A 19,786-nucleotide genomic window follows, 5' to 3' on the forward strand; every position below is an offset into this window, starting at 1 on the left:
ACTTTATTTATTTTAAATTATTGCTTAATATTTTATGAAAATGTTTTTAAAAACAATTCTAAAATACCATTCTTGAGAATAGTTATTAAAAATAATTCTTAATTGTATTCAAGAACAAAATTTTATTTAAAAATTCAAATATAAAAAATAATTTCCTCTGCTTATCTTTGATAAAAGTACTAGACATTTTATAATGCAAAAATTTGTAAAGTATTCTCTATATTTTCAATAATTACTCAAAGCACTTTATAAAAGCAATTAAAGACAAAAACAACCTATTTTCACAATAAATTCTTAAAAACTTATTTTATATCAAAAGTTTGTTCAACGTATATTTGAATTAAAAATTTATTTTTTTATTTTAAAAAAAGAAAAATTATTTTTAAGAATAATTACCAAACAAACACCTAGGTATGACAAATTGTTAAATAAAATTATTAAATATACATATTTACCTTCTCAATACTAAATAGTGAACTTATATCAAGGAAATAAAAAGGATAAGGGCTGATAATTATGACAAAAAAAAGGGCAATTAGAAAAAAAAAATTTCTTGTACTTTACTATATTTATTAAATTATTTAAAATATTAGATAATTCAAATTAAATTATTAATTTGTATCAAAAAATTATTTTATTAAGCTTATTTGAGCACTTTTTTAATTTTCCATTATCACGTAGGATATAATAATAATAATTTTTATTTTTATAATCAAGGAATCTTCTATGGTCAAATCCTTAAGGCTATGTTTGGTTCTCAGAAAATTTGAGGAAAAATGCAAGGAAAAGAAAATACAAAGAAAAAATAGAAGGAAAGAAAAAGTGGAGAAAAATAAAAAATGGATTAAAAGTTGATAAGTTATTTTTATTTTTTACTTCAAACTCATTTTATTTATTTTAACTCATTAATATAAAGATTAAATAATTTTAAAATACATAAGTTTTTAATTAGTTTTAATTATATTTGATTTTCTTTTATATTTTTCATAAGACAACCAAACATGAAAAAATCATTTTTCTTTGCATTTTTTTTCTTTCCTTAGTATTTTTCGGGAACCAAACATAACCTAAGACTCTCCACGGGGACCCTCGAGGTGTTAAACGTCCTGCAAAAACCAACACCGAGTAAATTTAAGATATCATCAATGACAAAATTCAAATCTAAGATCATGTGTCATTTACCGAGACCACACTTCCCAATGTTCATCCTGACCAACTAGGCTATCTTGACTAGTCTGGGTATAATAATTATTCAAAACATTTCTATTCAAAGCCAATTTTTTGCCTTGGCCAAACCAGGGAACCTTCCTTATCCGGAAAAAAAAAACATGTCTATTGTTTGTGATTTTATTTAATCATAAGATGTACAACATATTCTTTTTTCAATACCATGCAGTTCGACTACAACACCAATAGTTTGCATAAAATATGAAAGCGTGATTCTCCGCTTTTCTTAGTACTACTTGGTTCACATAACCATCGTTTCCGTTGCCTAAAGCAACTACACAACTTGTGGTTTGCACAGCAGGCAGGAGATGTAGAAATGCACCCAGCAACATCAAACCAAACTCATAGTCCCACCAAAACAACAACAAAAAATTGATAATGAGAGTTATCCTGCAGATGGTTTTTCCCTTTATGAATTCCCGCACTTTCCAAGAAAAAAAGCCGTGCTTGCTAACTAACCTATAATGCTCCTTCAAAAGAAAAGCAAGGTGATTCCAACCAAAAACCTTGACCTTCCATGCTTTGCCCTCTTCTTTGTCTTCTTCATTTCCTCCTCATTTAGTTGCCTAATGCAGAATAAGATCTATTTAAATCATAGTCATTCAAAAATTGACATCTACCAATATGTCATGTCCTGCTAGATAAGTAAATAGTTCATCTGGCGATAAATATGAATTCATATGCTTGGAGCTTATTTGAGAAAATTTTAAAGTAGCTTTCTATTTCTTAAATACAGAAAATTGTTTTCTAGACTCAAAAATCCATTTGCTAATTTTTTTTTTTTGACAGAAAACCATTTTTTTGGAAAGAAGGTGTTTTTTTGAGAATATTTTTTAATTGCTTTCATTTATTTTCTAAGGATCATTTTAAAAAATAATTGTCTACATTTGGAGAATGAAAATAAAATGCATATAAAAGTTATTTCCAAGAAATATTTGAAAGCACAGAAAACAAATTGAGAACATTCTAAGTTCCTAAACATACTTTTGTTCGAGGAAACATATAGAATTACTTTTGAAAACAGTTCTAAAAAACAGGTCCTCCGTGACCAAGTACTAGAGAATAGAAAAAATGGCGAGAATACATACCTCACATACAGCAAAAACTGGGCGAACTTGTTCAAAAATCTCATCCACGGTACCTACTGCATTAATCTGCAGGCATAGGCTTCTGTTACTACAACTGATGTTTTAATTCTTAACAACCTTTATTTTTAATTTTTTAATTTTTTATGATAGATAAAGAAAAGTTGTATACAAAGATAAGAGGAGACCAAAAACAACACCCTCAGAGTATACAGGAAGTATACAAAAGAAGCCAAAAAGCTCAAACCAGAGGGGGAGGGATAGAAACAAAAAACATTACCTGCCCTTACTTAGAGCCTAACCAATCAATAAAGGTTACAAGAGAAAAATGGCTCAAATCTATAGACACCCTAACCCAAGACCAAAGGTTACATATAAAAGAATTTTTCAATCTTTGGAGCGAAAGCTCCTCATTACCAAACGTTAACAAATTCCTTTTCTTCCATATTGTCCAAAATATACATAAGGGGTCACTTGCCAAGCCTTTTTACGAGCTTTACCCACAAACAACCAACTAAAAGGATAACAAACAATAGTTGATAAACAAACTGCCATAAACTCAGCCAAGTTAATTTAAAAAGAGAATTGGTAAAGCAATTTATCAAATATCATAAATTGCAGACCAAAGATGCTCTTACACTGACACCTGAGGAAGGATGAGGGATCCAAGCCACCAACTCATAATGGGATGTAATTCCAACTCTAAGCATATTTGTGTGTTGATAATTCTAGGTCAAAGTTCCCATTGTTTTTCTCCTAGCTCAATCACTTCAAATCTTCCCTTGGACTCTTGTCATTCTAATTTTTTTGTGATTTAAGATTGCTAGAGGAGATGGTTAGTGTTTTTGAGGCGATAGATAATATCAAACATTGGTTGAAAAATGAAGTTGAAGCTTAAGAGTGTCAAAATTTGTATTTAAAACATTTGGATCGATTTTTTATTAATCAAACTAAAGAGTAACAGTTTCTATTGTACCCATATTTTTTTTAATCTTGTCTAATCGAACAAACTTTGACCACATCTGTGAATCTTCATTATTTTCCTATTGAATCTCAATTGTTTGATAGGTTTTAAAACCTTAATATTTAAGCCATTTTTCCATAAGAAGAAGAGGTTGGGAGAGCTAAGTGACTCCTCTTTGAGTTTTACGTTTCTTACAAAACTTGGAGTGTGTTTGTTTTGAGATAAAATCTCATGAGTTTGAGTAGAAAATCATTTTTGAGTGATAAACTTTCTTTCAAAATGGGTTGATTCAGTGTGGGTTTCATCCCTACTCTTATATTCATCATATTTGGGGTAAAACCCAAGTTTCTTCTTGTAAGGATTCAAAAAAAGGTTGAGATCAAGCTTGATGTGGATTCCCAATATTCTCTGGAGGAAGAAAGTGGGTAACTAGAGTTTGAAGATTCTAGGCAAGTGGTCCGGGAAAGGATTGAAGGGTTGAACTAGGTAAATCTTTGCGCTCAGTTAATTTTAGTGGATGTTTTGATCACTTGAGACTTGTGGTTTTTCATCTTTTCGAAGGTTTTCCATGTTAAAATTTTTGTGTCAATGTCTCTTTATCACTATCTCATTTTTTGATTAGTTTATGTTGGCTTATGAAATTTCCATTGAGTTATTTTTCTTATTGATAGGGATTATGAGTTAGAATTGGATCATTTAAGCTTTGAAAGAGTAAAATATTTTGGTTTTGATGTTGATGTCAATGGACATGTGAAAATGTGAATTTGAGTTGATGCAATGTCTTATACATCTTGGTTGGGGAGTGTTGTTTCATTTGCATATGACTGGCATTGACTATCTTGTTGGGGAGTGTTGGTGCATCCATTATTGCTTGTGATTTGCTTGCTTGCTAAGTAGGATTGAAAAAGAAAATCAAAACAATTGAAAAATCAGGGGAGTTGTTAGCATTTGTGAGATATCATCTCAAATAGTTTTTAAAACACCTATTCACCCCCCTCTAGGTGTTATCCAGAGGTGAGATTCATCTTCACCAACTACTGAATTGTATAAAACAAACTATCCCAAATCCTTTTTTTTCTTTCCTTATTCCTACCAAACATTCACTTGTTAATACTGAATGAGTACCTTGTAAAGCTTTCCCTTCTCAGAGTAATATTTGATAACAGGAAGATGCAATGCTGTAAAAACTTCAAGCCGTTTCTTGATTGTATCTATGTTGTCATCAACTCGGCCCTGGATTTAGAAGATATCATGCATGATTGAAGAAAACAATGGTCCCCATGTGATATGATAATACGGAAATTAAAATGAATGCACCTCATTACGGCTTAGCAGTCGCTTCACCATCTCTTCTTCAGGGCAATGAAAGAAAAGCACAAAGTTTGGTTCTGCTCCAATCTGCATTTGAGAAAAATAGTCATCCTTCATACATGCAGTGTTTTATAATGGATTCAGTACTGCCTTATACTACTAATCTCCCTTTCAGATTCTTCATATCTGATTTCTTATTTTTCTTTTAGATTTCATGACTTGGCTACAGAGTTCATTCTTCCTGGAGGGTCAAGATCTCACTTCAGACAGTTCTTTGAAACCATTACCCAAGATATTCTCGATTAGATTTCAGAACTGGAAACAAAAAAATCTTCCATTAAACAGTTTTCATAAGGAAACAAATTGAAGTAACTTACAACTCTTTCAAATGCAATGCGGTTCTCCTCAGTTCGCGGAAATCCATCAATGAGAAATTTATTATTTTTACTTGACTCCATTTCCTTCTCAATCAGTTTGACTGTCACTTCTGAAGGGACGATTTTTCCCTCTCTAATACTGTCTAGAATCATGGAACTGAAATTAAATTCCAAATATCATTAAAAGGGTCATAAACTCGAAGAAATGTTTCATAAAAGATTTTTAACAGCAATAGAGGGACATTGTTACCCATGTTCACTATTACAAGATATTTCCCTCCTTAACAGTTCTCCAGCACTTATGTGTGTAAATCCAAAGGTCTCAACAATCTTTGCACATTGTGTACCTTTTCCACTACCAGGGCCACCTGAGAGAATGGAGCAAAATGAATTAAATTTCATGAACATGCAACAAAATGTTATAGTGTGAACAACGGTCGCCAGAAATAATTAGAGGGCTTTTCAGTACAACATTATTTTGCATAGCTAAGGAATGGCTTTTCTTTGTCAAATATCAATTTGAGGACCAAGTGACACCTGATGTACAAGTTACTATACCCTATGACAACTTTGTTTAACCCACATTGTGTCAAAGAAGCTTTTGGAATAGATATCACTCTTATATATCCATGCGAAATATCACAGGGTTCAGATATCAATAGCTCTACTGTCCATTCTTGTGTTTCCTTTCATATGGAAAAATCAAAATAAAACTCCAATTGAAGAGTTATATTAATGAGATAGCAATTATCAATTTAATATTTGGCAAGCAAGACAAGCATGGGACTTGATTCGGTGAAGGGAAGAAGAAAATAACAATAAAACCCTTTCAAAAGTTCCATTTTGATATTTAGGGTTTGCATATCCTAAATGTTTATGAGTGCAAGAGGGTGAAACCAAAGAGAAGACAGTAGGAACATGTGACAGGAAAAAAATATTGAATAAAGGATACTTCCACTCCTCTGGGCCCACATAAGGCAGAAGGAAGAACAGAATCACCACAAAATAGAAGTTTCTGTTATACTCGACTTTAATGCAATTCTTAGACCATGGGTAGTCTCTAGATGCAAACTAATGATAACTTTAAGGAGGCAAAGCCACATGAAAAATCATAGTCCACCATTAGATAACTGATAGCAAAAAAACCATTTCAATGAAGTCAAGCATTTCCATTTTTAATGACTCAATCCCCTTCACATTAATTATGACACTTCTTATTGTTAAAGGCAGTCCCAAAGAGTTCCTAAAACTCCCTGACTATGAAATAATATCATATTGTAACAATTGAAGTATAATAATAACTATTGGAATAACCTCTTCCATTTGGTTAATTCACAAAGCAAACATTTCAACATGAAGCAATACCCAAGGAATGAAGTACAAAGCATGAGCCTTGGAATATATTATTTTTGTGGTGGGTGTCAAAACATTTTGATTGAGCCAGCATCAGGGCATAAACCTTTAGAACTATGATTTAAACCAAGAAACTCTAAGAAAATATGAGCATATATTTCATAACTGAGTGCAAATATAGACCTGGAAACCTGGATTGAGGTTCCAAGTGCAAAGAATGCACAATTGTTACCTACAACAAAAGTTATGAATGGTGTTTTCTCATCAGAAGATATTCCAGCTTTTGCCTACATCTCAGCAAGAAAAGAACAAGTTAAAGATAAGAGAAACAACATATAATTAATATCTTTATATACATTCCCATACTTCATAAATAAATCTTCCAGAAATCCCCTAGGCTATGAATCAAGAACTGGCAAATTATGTAATGTAAACTTATGTTAACATTTGTCATGTGTGGGTGGGTGAAGGGTGAGTGTGTGTTTCTAGGTGTGCGATCCATCTCACTCCCAAATTTTAGGACACAAAGACTTGATTAAAAAGGATCTGAATACATGGATGCAGCCTACATAATTTATGGCTGTCTTAGCTCAAAGAAGCGATAAAGACTTAAGGGCAGTGAAATAAAATGACTTGAAAGTGAAAACCCAATCCTAAAATCTCTTACCCACTCTCTCTCTCTCAAACTTCTCATTTGTTGATCACTACTCTAGTTCTCTCTCAAAGCCCCCACCACAACCTTTTCCTTCTTTTGAAAATATCAAAACTTCTAGGGACACCATCTCCAACTTTTCTTCTCCTCTCTTTTATTTCTTTCCTTTATTTATTTTTTTAATTTTATTATTTTTTTGGAGATATTACATAGTCTCCAATAACGCCTCCCACACACCCACTCTTCCTCTCTGGTACCAGAAAACCAAATGGACCAGCATGCCTATAGATGCAATTTTATTTTTCTTTTTACTCTCTTCTGCTATTTAAGTTTCTTGTACAAGGCAAATGCCCTTATGCTTTATCTCCCTTGAGGCAACTGTCTTCACATATGTTTATTTTGCTGTACAATTACCTAATTTTATCTCCCTCCTCCCTCCCTTGCACCTAGACCAAAGATTTATGAAGGATGCCTAATGCTTAAAAAAAATCAACCAAAGATGTTGGTCTGAGATGACTGTCATTTCTAACCCATATCTTGGACCCACATCCACTTGTGGTAAAGTGAAAATTCCAGGCATTTCAAATGTAAGCCAAAAAGTCTACAAAATACTGCAAAAACAGCTAACTCATGTTAAAACAGGTTGCTGAAATAATGTCTCAGAGTTTGAATGAACATTTAAATTTGTAGGACAGTATCAACATAGCACAATTTTTCTCCTATATTCAGGTTTAAAAATGCAATGAATGAGAAGTAAAATGTGCTTCAGAAACAACTAAATGGCATGTGGTTTAACTTGATGACATTACAAGACCTATTGGAGGCCCAAAGTTTTCCAATCTGCCTGCTTGGTTTTGCTCAACTAAAAGACCAAAAAGGTTCAAATTGAATACACAACCCAAATTCCAAGGTCAAACTGGGCCAGAATATGAATAATTGATGTAATGCATACAAATTTTCATGTCAGACCAAATTTTCAATTAGAATGCTCAAAAATCTGCCAGATAGATTTTTTTAGACCAAAAAGAAAAAAGCTTCTGGTAACATTTTCTTTTTTCACTTCTTTGCTTCCCTAGACAACATATTCCGTCCAATATCTAGGTCTAAACCAAGTTAAACAAGGAAACTTGGTTTTATGCTGTTAATTCATGCAAATCCACCTTAAACCTGTGATATCTAGAGCCTTCACTTTACATGTCCGACAAGGTAATCATATCTTGGACACAGTACTTATGTCTGACACAACAGTTGTGTTTCAGATATGATAGTCCCAACTTTTTTCTTAGGTACCTTTCATAATAATTGGTCTAGCTGTAAGCAGGAGAGAACAAAAGAAAGAGATAAAGATATGATAATGATATAAACAGAATAAAGTACAGAAAACTAATTCCACATGGAGACAGAGATAAAAAAAATTGACTTTTATAGAATACCAAGATGGCGGGGCAGAGGAAAGTGAAAGAAAAATGTTTGCACAATACTTCCATTGGATTGTTCGATATTAAATGCAATGGAACACATTCACATTAAACATCATAAATATCTTTAAAGGAAGTCAAAGGGGTGAGTACAAAAGTTTTAATATATCTTCAAAAGAAGTTGAAGGGTGTGGTGAGGGAATAGAAAGTTGGACAGTGAGAGAAGTGATCAAGAAGTTGAGAGGCATGAAAATAGAGAGGGAAAGTAAGGGAGAGATTTTAAGATTGAAGTTCATCTCTTTCAAGTCAAATCTCTTCATTACCTTATTCTTCATCACTTATTTGATTTATAGGAGCATAAACAAAATAAAATCTTTTTCTAAGCCGACTTACGAAATAAAGAGATGAATAGATAATTATTTAAAAAATTGATTATGAAATAAACTAATAATTTATCTTCACATAAATTATGAAGTAAATAACTAAAGTTGTTATGCATATACACATTTGTACCCAATATTAAGATCCTCTATAGCCAAATCCTCATATCCTTAAATTTGGTAGTTTAAGGACATCTAGGACATCTAGACCAACACTCACACCAGAATCTATGTAGCATAATCTTAAGCCCATTCTTTTGCAGCCCTTACCTAGAAGATCATAGGTGAAGTTGCTAGGAGATGTTAAATTAGCCCTGGATGGAGCAAAATGAATTAAAAAGATTCACATGGCCTGCCTGTTTAATTAAGGCCATTTCAAGTTGGCTTAAGTACAGAAAAATGTGCTTATGAGAATTCAGGGAACAATTACTGCCACCACCTTTAAATACATATTTCTTCACATCTGATTGATATAAACTTCAGAAGCTTTAGCATATGAACCAATTTATTGAAAAAAAAAAAAGAATGCAAAAGCCGGTTATAATTTCATAGAAACTGATTACAATTATATGCAACATTATCTCAACAATAAGAAAAGATCCTCATAACAAGCTCTATGTACCGGAGTGAGTATTTCTGTGGTGAATAACTCCCAAATCTTCCCTCCATATGATGCCTGCATTAGATAGAAGAAACAAAAAGTCATAAGTAGCTAAGGATTGGTAAAAAAGAGATATAAACAATTAAGAAAATACAATTAGAGCAATTAAATATCTAAACTGATAGAATTCCCCATGCTGTGTCTTGAAGTAAATGCCTAAAAGACACTCATGAAAAACACTAAAAAAGCTCATAAAACTACTGGAATCAACTACCTAATAACCCTCCTCTTTACCCTATCAGTAAACTGCTCTTCCAACTCTAAATTTGATTACTGTACAAAATACTTCACTAAAAGGAAGTTTTGACTTCATAACTGTAATTGGGCTGGTGCATCTTATCAATAATAATCTAATGCTATGTTTACTGCCAAATATGGATGAATCCCCTACTCATATAGATAGAGCACAGCACTGTATAAGCACTGCTTTTACATTTCAAAGTTCAATTTATAGTTCTCATAACTTTTATTCATGTACAGATATTTTGAGGCCAAAACTAAAAAGAAAAGCACTACTAGAACTGAATGCAGATATATCAGAATCCTTTACCAAATACCACTGCGCTCAATTCTGACTCCCATAAAATATCTGCAACTAAATGGTTGATATGTAAAGGTGTGTTATTCATAGTTAAAGGCTGGAAGGCCATTTCATGCTAACATTTAGCAGGCTTGTATTGTATTGAACAATTGATTAGAGGCATGCCAAGACCAGTTCTTTATGGATTAATTTCTTTCCAACTAGAACTTATACTTCACTGGTTTGTGAGTTGGGTTGGACTAGGAGCAAAGCTTGGTATTGTTGTCAGTAAGAGGTTAGTTTTGGGAGGTTGGAGCAAAAATATGTGCAATAATACTCAGCTGGATATTCCTCTAACTTTGGACTTGTTTAATGACTGAAACTCCTATTATGATTGGTTATGCTTCTTCTTGCAGAAGAAAGTTCTGGTATATAATGTGTAATGAGGCCCCTTTTCCAATATCTCCTCCAGTTTCAGGCAATGATTTATTGATTATCGATTCTGATCTTGATCCTACACCTTTTTTTCCCCAGTGTTAACCATTTCCATCAATAAAGGCATGTATCCTTTCCTTTGCTACCTTATCTCCAATTTTATGTCTTGCATTGATTATTTTCAGAATACAATTCTTTCATTTTTTCTGGGTCACACTCTATTATGGTAATTTCATAATAAAAAGCCTCACTGAAAAGTAGAAACTAAACAGAGATAAGAATGCTACTGCAACTCAAGGAAAAGCGTCTTATGGTGATACCTCTTACCATCTCAACTTCAACTATTCTCAAGCTTGTCAAATTTTACAGGTAACTCTATGATCATAAAGCCCCAAGGATACTGTTTTATTTTCAAAGCGTTGTCCAAACTAGTAAAAGCTTTCAATGATGCACCAATCTTATAAGAAGACAGTCCAAACAAGAAAAAAGAGAAAAGACAGGGAAGACCAAAAGAAAAATGGCCCCATTCTAACTGGTAACATCAACAATCCCCCACTATACATTTCTTTCTAAATTATACCACCTGTAGGCAGGCCTCTGCCCTCTCATGTTCACTCCACTTTTAAGTTTTAGCTATGTATTTGGAATAGCAATCTATATCATTATCTTCATTATTGATCCTGTATATAGATGCCTGTATATATATTTATCCTGTATAAGGCTCTGAGTAGCATATGGTTCTAACTGAAAGTTCATCTGCCATCTCAACATCGCCTGAAAAATCAGGCCAACAACAACACCTAAGGCTTGGTGCCCTTCCAATCAAACTGCTAGCTTGTAATCAGAAAAGGTGCCACATCTAACAACTTTCAAGAACTTTAGCACCTGGCTCTGCCTATCTGTGATGATCACAAGATCACCTGAATTTCTGTTAATAGGGACCTGCACTAGGATAAGTTCCATTTGGTGGGGCAGGGCATCATGGCATATTTTTTCAGCGATTGATACCCAACAAGCCCTATTTAAGAGATAATCCGCATAAAATATAGTGTAAGATGATGATTTAACCACTTAAATTTAATTTTCTTCAAAGATGCTAAATAATTCAATCAATGGAAATTTTTTTGACAATGTTTAGGACCAAAACTGTGAAAATAAGATCCTATATAGTAAAATATGAAAACAGATGAGTTATGAATCACACAGAAATTTTGTACTAGTAAATCCACATGGGCTTCAATGTTTTAACACAAACATGAAATTTGTAAAAGGGGCCAAACATTATATGTCAACATATTGTCACAGGATGCTTCAAATGAGCCTCCTCATGGGTTTATATAGAGCCCAGGAAACTTCTGGAAACTCCTACATTTAGCCATTAGTGGGAAGAGTGTGGAAGGTTCTAGAGATGCCTAGAGAAGTCCACACATATCTACACTATGGTGGAAGGCATGAGAGGAGTCCAAGGCTTTCTAAAGAATTCTAGAGATCTCTTGTATATTCTTGTACATAGACTTATACATAGAATTGTGTAGGGTGTTCTAGAATCTTCTTGATTTGTGAGAAACCCTCCAAGGTTCTAGAGAGTTCCATTGGTGCTTATAAATAGGTGAGAGCCTCATTTGGCTAAGACACCAAGCAAGTGAGTTCCCAAAAGCACTTGTAAAACTTCCTTTGAGTAATAAAAGCTTCCATTTTTTAAGAGTTGCCTACTACGCCTTTTAAAGCTTCCAAGTCGTGAGCATCTTAGCCCAGCAAGCTAAGCATTGGGAGAAAGGCTGACTTAGCAAGATCAAGTGTCTTGATTTGTCTAAATGTAGCATGAGCTTAGAAAAAGACTAAGTTTGTGACAATATGCTTCTTAACAGGAGCAACACTCCTCCCTTAAGAATCAGTTTTATTTGATGAGTATTAACCATTTAAATCAAACATTCTTTTCACAAAACATTCCAGAAGATTTCCACCATCCAAGCAACTTGACACAATTTGAATAAGACTAGCTATAACAAATCAATAAATAGAGTTTCCCTATGAAAAACTTGCTTTACTGAGCAGCACATTATCATGGAGGTACAAGAATTCTCTGCCTACACATGGCTATGATTGTTGAAATAATGAAAATTCTCCAATCCATATTCTTATATATTTTTTTTTCTATGATTTCTTAGCAAAAAAATGGCACATTAAACAAAATTAATAGTTAGATCTTCAACTAAGCCAAATTGATGAAATGTATTCAATTATTTGAAGAACGACATTTAGACAAAAATATGGAAATTATAAGAGAATTACGACATACCTGGTTACGAATAGATGGTTTGGAAGAAGAAATAAATGGAGAAAGCGAAGTCACACGTCTCCACATATCTGGGTTATGTACCCTTCTCCACGATTTCTTGCTCTAGTTTCTGATTCCAATGAGACATTTCCTCAGATAAGTTATAGACTATATACATGGGGATATAAGACAAAATTCAAATTAAATGGGAATCCTAAAAAAGGGTATATGAAATCATACTTAAGTGAATTAAGAACTAAATATTAAAAAAAAATAAAAAAATCTGCATTTCTGCATATCATATCTGCATTTTCTTTTTTTATTTAATTAACTACCCCTATATTCTTTTTAACACCAGCCTCAACTTAAGCATAGATCAGTCATTCTTCACATCAAAAGGCCAACAATCAAATTATCAACAAATTTCCCACAAACCATAAATACCGAAAAAAGGAAAAAGAAAAAAAAAAATGAAGAAGTCAAATTCTTACATGTTATGCTAAATCTCTTGTCCTTCTTCACATAAACAGGGCTTATGCTTTAAGATAATCTCTAATCTGGTTGGTATTAACTACAAAACAGCATGGTTTTTCATCAAAAACCTTCTGGGTTTTTTCATCAAACAGCTCGAATGCATTATCAAAGCTACATTTCATCAAACAAATTCTTTACATTAACGAACATGAAACAACACTAAACCATCCCACGATAGCACAAGCTTAACAATGAAGAGAATTCACAAAAATTAAAATTTTGATTCCTGAAATCATTAAAAATACAAATAAATAAAAGCCAACAACCCAACTCAAAAAAAGAAAAAAAAAATCATGCAATAGATTCAAATTCAGTAAACTTGAATGTCCAAATGATGATCAAATTCAGAAAACCTTCAATTTTCCAGATGAAATTCAGAAATTGGAAAATTCTTGAATGAATCTACCAAACCTTAGGAAAAATCTGAAAATGGAGAAGTGTTCGGGGTGGCATGTCGGTCTAACCCCAACGCAGTACAAAGAACGTGGGCCGACCTTCGACCCAAACTAAGAGGTAAAGTTTTGGGCTAGCCCATAAAAATCTACTTTGGGCTAGTGGGTTTTAGCCAAAACTCATAAGTGATGACGATGATAGGAAATAAATAATATAAATTTTTATAATATATTTTTATGTTAAATAATCTTTATATATATGGATAGGATGGGGTCAACTTGTCCCTGAATCAGACTAGAAATTTCAAAAAATCGCCATATTAGGAGGGGTGGGGGAAGAGGAGGGGGCTTGGTGAGATAGCACAATAGTCCCAAAAAAAAAAAAAAAATTCTTTGTTCCATTTTCATCTCTAGAGGATGAAATTGATGGAGTAATCAAAAGTTAATAAGAAATATGTTACATTGTATAAGAATAAAATAATAACAAATTGAAACCATGAAGAATGAAAAAAGAGAAAAAAAGAATATTACATTGCTTAAAATAAATAAAAAATCTCAAAATCGAATAGGAAAAAAAAAATTATAGATTTTGCCTTCCACCAACATCCTTGTGTATATATATAGAACATGAAATGCTCACCAAATGATTAGTATTTATATCAAGTGTAAATATATTCTTTAAGCATTATAATTTGCTTATTGTTATCCTTATTTATAGGAAACTATTGAATGTTAATACCATATTTCTATCTAAGCATAGAAAGTCAATTATAGCAACATTGTGATAGGGAATAGATTAGCATGTCCTTTTATTAACCTTGTTAATGCATTCTACAAGATTAGTTATCATCATCCAAATCAAAGGCTTCTACATTGTATTTTCCAAAGTTTGAAAGAATATTATAAATACCATTTCCCAAAATTGTGAGAATGATATTATGATCCAATCATATTCATGAATCTTTTTCTTATACTTGTTTTTGAGATTGTTAGTCACATATCTTAGATTATATCAATCATGAAGAACATAAGACTTGGTCCATCTTGTTCCATCCTGTTGGAAGCTTTGGATTTCTTTGTTCCCATACATTGGATAGTATAGGTGCATGCAAACTACCTTAGGCCTATAGATCCTATGAAATGGAAGCAAAAAATCATATTTTTACAAATCTAGGATCCAAAGAAAAGGCATTAGAAAAACTAAACCTTTGAATCGTATGTTCCCGAATCAATTCCGCTCACTGAAGATAAAGAATGAAGAATCCGAAAGTCTCAAACGCCCAACATTTTTTTGTTTGATGACTTAAACTACGATATTGACACTCCAAAGTGTGGGCTTTGGAAGGAAAGAATTTTAAACTCTTTTTTTCTAGAAGGGAAGATGATTGTCTCTCAAAAATGATGGAAACCCTAACCTTTAAGGGGTTATTTATAGGGTTGCCTTATTGGGCTTAAGTGACTTGAACCTACTAAGGCTTGGAATTTATTAAAGAAAACCATTTTGAAATTTATTAAAAACTATTTTCTAGAAATTTTATTAAAACTGATTTTTCTGAAAATTTTATTGTATAGTAAAAAAAAAAAAAAAAAAAACTCAAGCGAGAAAAATAAATCAAAACCCAAATATGGCATGAAATGAAATATGAGACAAAAATACTAGCATAAATAGAATTACAAAAAAATTAAGACAGTGAAATATGAGGCAACAGGACTAATATTAATAGAATTATAGAAAAATTAAGACAATGAAAAATGAGGCAACAAGACTAACATAAACAAAATTATAGAAAATTTAGGATAGAAATTGCACAAATATAGAAAACTTGAAACAAAATACGTATAGTAACACATGTCAACACATATCAACAAAATAATAAATAAACATGACAAATTTATAGATGGGTAGAAAAAGTTTGGCAAATGTGCATACATACAAATTATAGAGTATAATGAACATATAACCCAAATAGGCAAAGAACTGAATAAATGAGATGGATAAAATATTTAACTACCAAAATGCTTATAAATATAATAAATATAAAACAAGATAAATCTAATAAATCCTAAAAAGAACAAAAACATAATACAAATAAAGAGATGAAGAAGAAATAACTTACTTGAATGCCACCCTAAATTGATCTAGACTCTCCGAACCTCCAAAGGCAACTCCAACATACGAATACAATATAAAAAAACTAATGGACAACCCTATAGTACATACACAGTAAGGAAAAACTCTCTCACTAACAATATACAATCAAGAAAGAAACCCCCCGAAACACACACACACACAAAGAGACAAACACAAAAAGAATAAAGTAGCAACACCTTTTCTCTCTCTATCGTCCTCCCTATTGCCTAAGGCTTGTGTGCCCTTTTTATATAGCTTTCAAGACTTCCACCCTAAGAAAACTCTTGGGCCCATGCAAAAAAAATAACTCATATCCATCTATAAGGAAATTTGAATATCAATTCATGCAATTTTTGGAAAAAAAAAATCTAAAATTCAACCTCATGCATTTTTTTAACAAATAAATAAATAGATAAGTAAATATAAAAAAATAGACAAAAATAAATAAATAATTCATAATAATAATAATAATAATAAATACTGCAATCAAAATTCAAATGTTAATCTATTGTAATTAATGATAAAAAAAATGAAATGTTGAAATCTCACACCTAAATATTGAAAATTCAATCCAAGCAATTAAAAAACGAAAAAAAAAATCAAGCTGAATACTCACATAAACTTAGAATCATGCCATCACAACTCAAAAAACAAACCTAAGTGCATTAAGCCTAAAGAATCGATCTAAGTGAACCTAAGGGGGTTGGGTGAACTAACATAGAACGTGCCTAAGTGATTTGAATGGAAAAAAATCTCTTAGTGAACTAAGTGGAATCTAACTTAAGGGGGTGTGTAAATGGGCTTAAGTGGGCATGGTGTCATAGGAAATGCCTAAGTATGCTATCCTAATGAAGGAAAGTGCATCTAAAAGGGCTAACATGAAAGAAAAAGGAAAAAAATAACCTAAATCTAACTCAAGGTTACCAATGGTCACAATGAGGAGCCATATAAATCCCCCAACTAGAGTCTCCAAGGTGGCTCAAAAAGTATGAGTAGTAATGGGCTACTAGGGAATTGTTGTGGAGTATTGAAAGAACACCTCATAATGCATGTGCTAAGAAGACAAAATGGGGGGTCTATACCTAATGCATTCAAGTCATGTATAATGCAATAAATGTTTGGCTAGAATACTTATGAGATATGATGTATGGAATAAGGATAGATAAAAGTGAAACTTGAATATTATTAAATAAATAATAAACTTTATATTTGTTACATCATATCATACATTTAAGGGTTCTATCCTAATAAAGATCACCATCATTGATGATGATTTTGCCACAAAATATTAAAAATTAAAAATAATATGATAAAAATATATTTATCTTATTTACAAATGATAAGAATTTGCAAAATAAACAAACATTTTATTTAAGATTCATATAAAAAATCTTTGGTTAATGGAAATCTTATATCTTGGCCTCTAAAACATAAAACATCATTTTTAAATCTAAATCCTAAATTATCAAATGTATTATTATAATTAATATTTTAAACTATCAAGTGTACTATTTATAGGATAAAATTTTCATTTTCTACCCATTTCATACTTATATTTACATTTAATTTATTCTAATTAGTTATTTATTATGTATTATAATTTTATATTTAATGTGTCCAAAAAATTATTAAAGTTAATAAATATGAAATTATTTAAAGAGTGAAAAGAAATCTGAAAGTAAAGAGGTTGAGTAGAGAAAGCCTCGTCACTTCGACATATATAAAAAAAAAAAAAAAATGTCAAAGGTGGGATATCAAAGACGTAATATCATTATTAGAATAACATTTTTTTTTAAAAAAATTGTACCAAGTTTAAGAAAAATAAAGTTAATTGCAAAGAATGGGTTAATTTTTTTTTCCACATTTTAGGAAAATATGGATTAAATAAATAAAGAAAACTAAATATCCAATTGTTGTGAATTAAATAAATAAACAAAACTAGATCTCCAAATTTTCCAACAATTTTTTTTTTTTCGATATTTCATCTTATTTGGAAAGTGATAGGATCATCGTGGAGCAAATTTTGTGAAAAAAAAAAAAGGGTTCATCAAGCAAAGTTTCAAAAGAATAGAATTGTCAATGGAAGGACTTCATAATGAAAAACATTTTTAAGGAATTGATTCTAACTTCTGTACGTCCTTTAAAAGGTACTACCAATTGATTCAAAGACTTGGAGGATGATCCTCATCCTCTCGACACTTCACTCTAGATGCTAGAATTGAATTAATCGGTTCCACAGTATGAAACTTTTCACGGGGAACATGGGACATGTGACAACATAAGTATGTACCAAACCAACATAAAGAAACTCTAGACAGAAAGAGATCAATAATAGTTCAAAAAGTGGGGGTGATGGGGATCAAGGCCACCAAAACCATTCAAATTACAGGAGTTGAGAAAAAACATGAAACATGGTTAAAAGAGATGTGTTGCCAAACAGCTCATTCTTAATAAATAGTGTAAATGAGACCTTAGAAGTGTAATATTTGATTTCTTGTCAATGTAGCAAAATGGAAAAAAAAAAAAAAGAAAAGAAAGTGAAATAGATAAATATGAAAATCTCAAATGAATTATGATCAAAGTTATTTTATGGTAAAAAACAATCCCATCACCAACAAGTCTTATCTCACCTATATCATTGAAGTGATGGGACTTCTTTTCCCTACCAATAGGCTCGTAAAATTGTCACTTAATTATAATTCTAGCATGATTAAATTTTAAAAAGCTAAAGATAATGTTGAATTACTGGAGTTATTATGACGCTATAATTAATGTTTGTAGAAGTTAAAGTCAAAATTTATAACTGTGGGATCACACTTCTTTTATTACTTATTAGTATAAAATTTTAAGTAAATATGTTTCAGTCTATAAACATTTTTCATTCTTCATATGTATACAAATTTTAGTATCTTATTAATCTTGTTTCCTACCTCTAGTTAAGTTTGATTCTTCTTTATTTCTATACACACTTATGTGGTATATATTTTTTCACAAGCACCAACAATAAATATATATATATTTTTTAAAAAGTAAGGATAATTTTGACATTTGCAAAATTTTTAACAAAGAAAAAATTTATGTCTTACATCATATTTGAGTAAAGTCAAGGCCACTGAGAGAGTGTTTGTCTTTTTAGTTTTTTGCTGAAAGTAATTTGCTTTTATATTTTAGGTTAGGTTGTTTGTTTTTCTTCTTTTTCATGATTTATAATAAATTTTTGGTTAAATAGAAAAAAATCAAAATACTTGACTTTTCTAAATGGAAAAAGTAACATGCATATTGGTTTTTCTTTATTTTTAAATACTTAATAAAAATAAAATATTACAAAAATAAATAAACTAATACTTAATACTATTAAAAACTATTTATTTTTAAGTTCTATTTAGAATTAAGTATAAAAAAACAACACCGCCTAAGTGTCATTCACGATTCTTAATTCTATACAAACATCTTTAAAGGTTGCAATTGATTTTTAAATACTTTTTTTAATGTCTAAGAACTTGTAGCAAATACAACTATTAAACATATTATATCATTTTCAGATTACAAGGCCAATATATAGAGAAGTTAGATGATTTAGTTTGAATGGAGATTTTGCTTCATATTTTTAACTTATATAAATAAAAAGACCAAATTAGTATAATTAGAGTTTGATTAAGTAGAAGAGTTTTTGTGTATAAAAATGTAATTTGCAAGGTGCAACTATTTCATCTTTGCTTCTATTTGGGGTTCTCTTAAACGACACAGTTAAGTTGTCAAAATATGTACCTAAATTACTATCAAAAGACTCATATTTGTCTTAGAAATGAGGTTTGATATCCAAGTAGTCAGTTCAAACAAGATCTTAAAAATTAAAGTTTCACAATAATGGAATAATTTAAAGAAGATATTTTTTAAATTATAATTACATGACCATCATACTGAAGATTATTGGTAAAAGAAGTCATCAAGATAACTACCTTAAAATTTTTTATATGTTAGTATTCATGGTGCTGAATATATAGTTGGTCTAGTAGTCATTTCATGGATATTGAAAATAATTTGTTCAGATTGCTATGGTTCCTTCGA

At 31.2% G+C, this 19,786-nt stretch overlaps 1 protein-coding gene across 7 annotated transcripts; it reads right to left on the minus strand.

The window, feature by feature from the left end:
• Nucleotides 1–1,329: 1,329 nt before the first annotated feature.
• LOC100248550 (adenylate kinase-like) lies at nt 1,330–15,810 on the minus strand. Of its 7 annotated transcripts, none has more exons than XM_010664095.3 (11): nt 13,607–13,698; nt 13,153–13,232; nt 12,683–12,791; nt 9,390–9,443; nt 6,550–6,604; nt 5,215–5,332; nt 4,965–5,121; nt 4,594–4,674; nt 4,402–4,509; nt 2,316–2,381; nt 1,330–1,793 (listed from the first exon to the last, which is right to left on the minus strand). In XM_010664095.3, exons 3-11 carry the CDS (start codon nt 12,746–12,748, stop codon nt 1,782–1,784), a joined length of 717 nt encoding a protein of 238 aa, XP_010662397.1. In that variant the 5' UTR covers nt 12,749–12,791; nt 13,153–13,232; nt 13,607–13,698; the 3' UTR covers nt 1,330–1,781. The 7 variants fall into 7 exon arrangements, with proteins under 7 accessions (XP_010662397.1, XP_019081796.1, XP_002263160.1 ...); XM_019226251.2 differs by lacking the exon at nt 6,550–6,604 and adding an exon at nt 6,501–6,549 and having other exon boundaries at nt 13,549–13,657; XM_002263124.5 differs by having other exon boundaries at nt 13,549–13,657.
• Between the last annotated feature and the right edge of the window lie 3,976 nt (nt 15,811–19,786).

The sequence above is a fragment of the Vitis vinifera genome, chromosome 16, assembly GCF_030704535.1.
Source record: "Vitis vinifera cultivar Pinot Noir 40024 chromosome 16, ASM3070453v1".
Taxonomy (NCBI): domain Eukaryota; kingdom Viridiplantae; phylum Streptophyta; class Magnoliopsida; order Vitales; family Vitaceae; genus Vitis; species Vitis vinifera.

Excerpts from the sequence above, each read along its gene's own strand:
- LOC100248550 (XM_019226250.2), bottom strand. The coding sequence starts at position 12,748 with ATGTGGAGACGTGTGACTTCGCTTTCTCCATTTATTTCTTCTTCCAAA. Across the intron at positions 9,444-12,682 it reads AACCATCTATTCGTAACCAG|GCATCATATGGAGGGAAGAT; the intron begins GTATGTCGTAAT and ends TATCTAATGCAG. Across the intron at positions 4,510-4,593 it reads GACTGCTAAGCCGTAATGAG|GGCCGAGTTGATGACAACAT; the intron begins GTGCATTCATTT and ends TTCTAAATCCAG.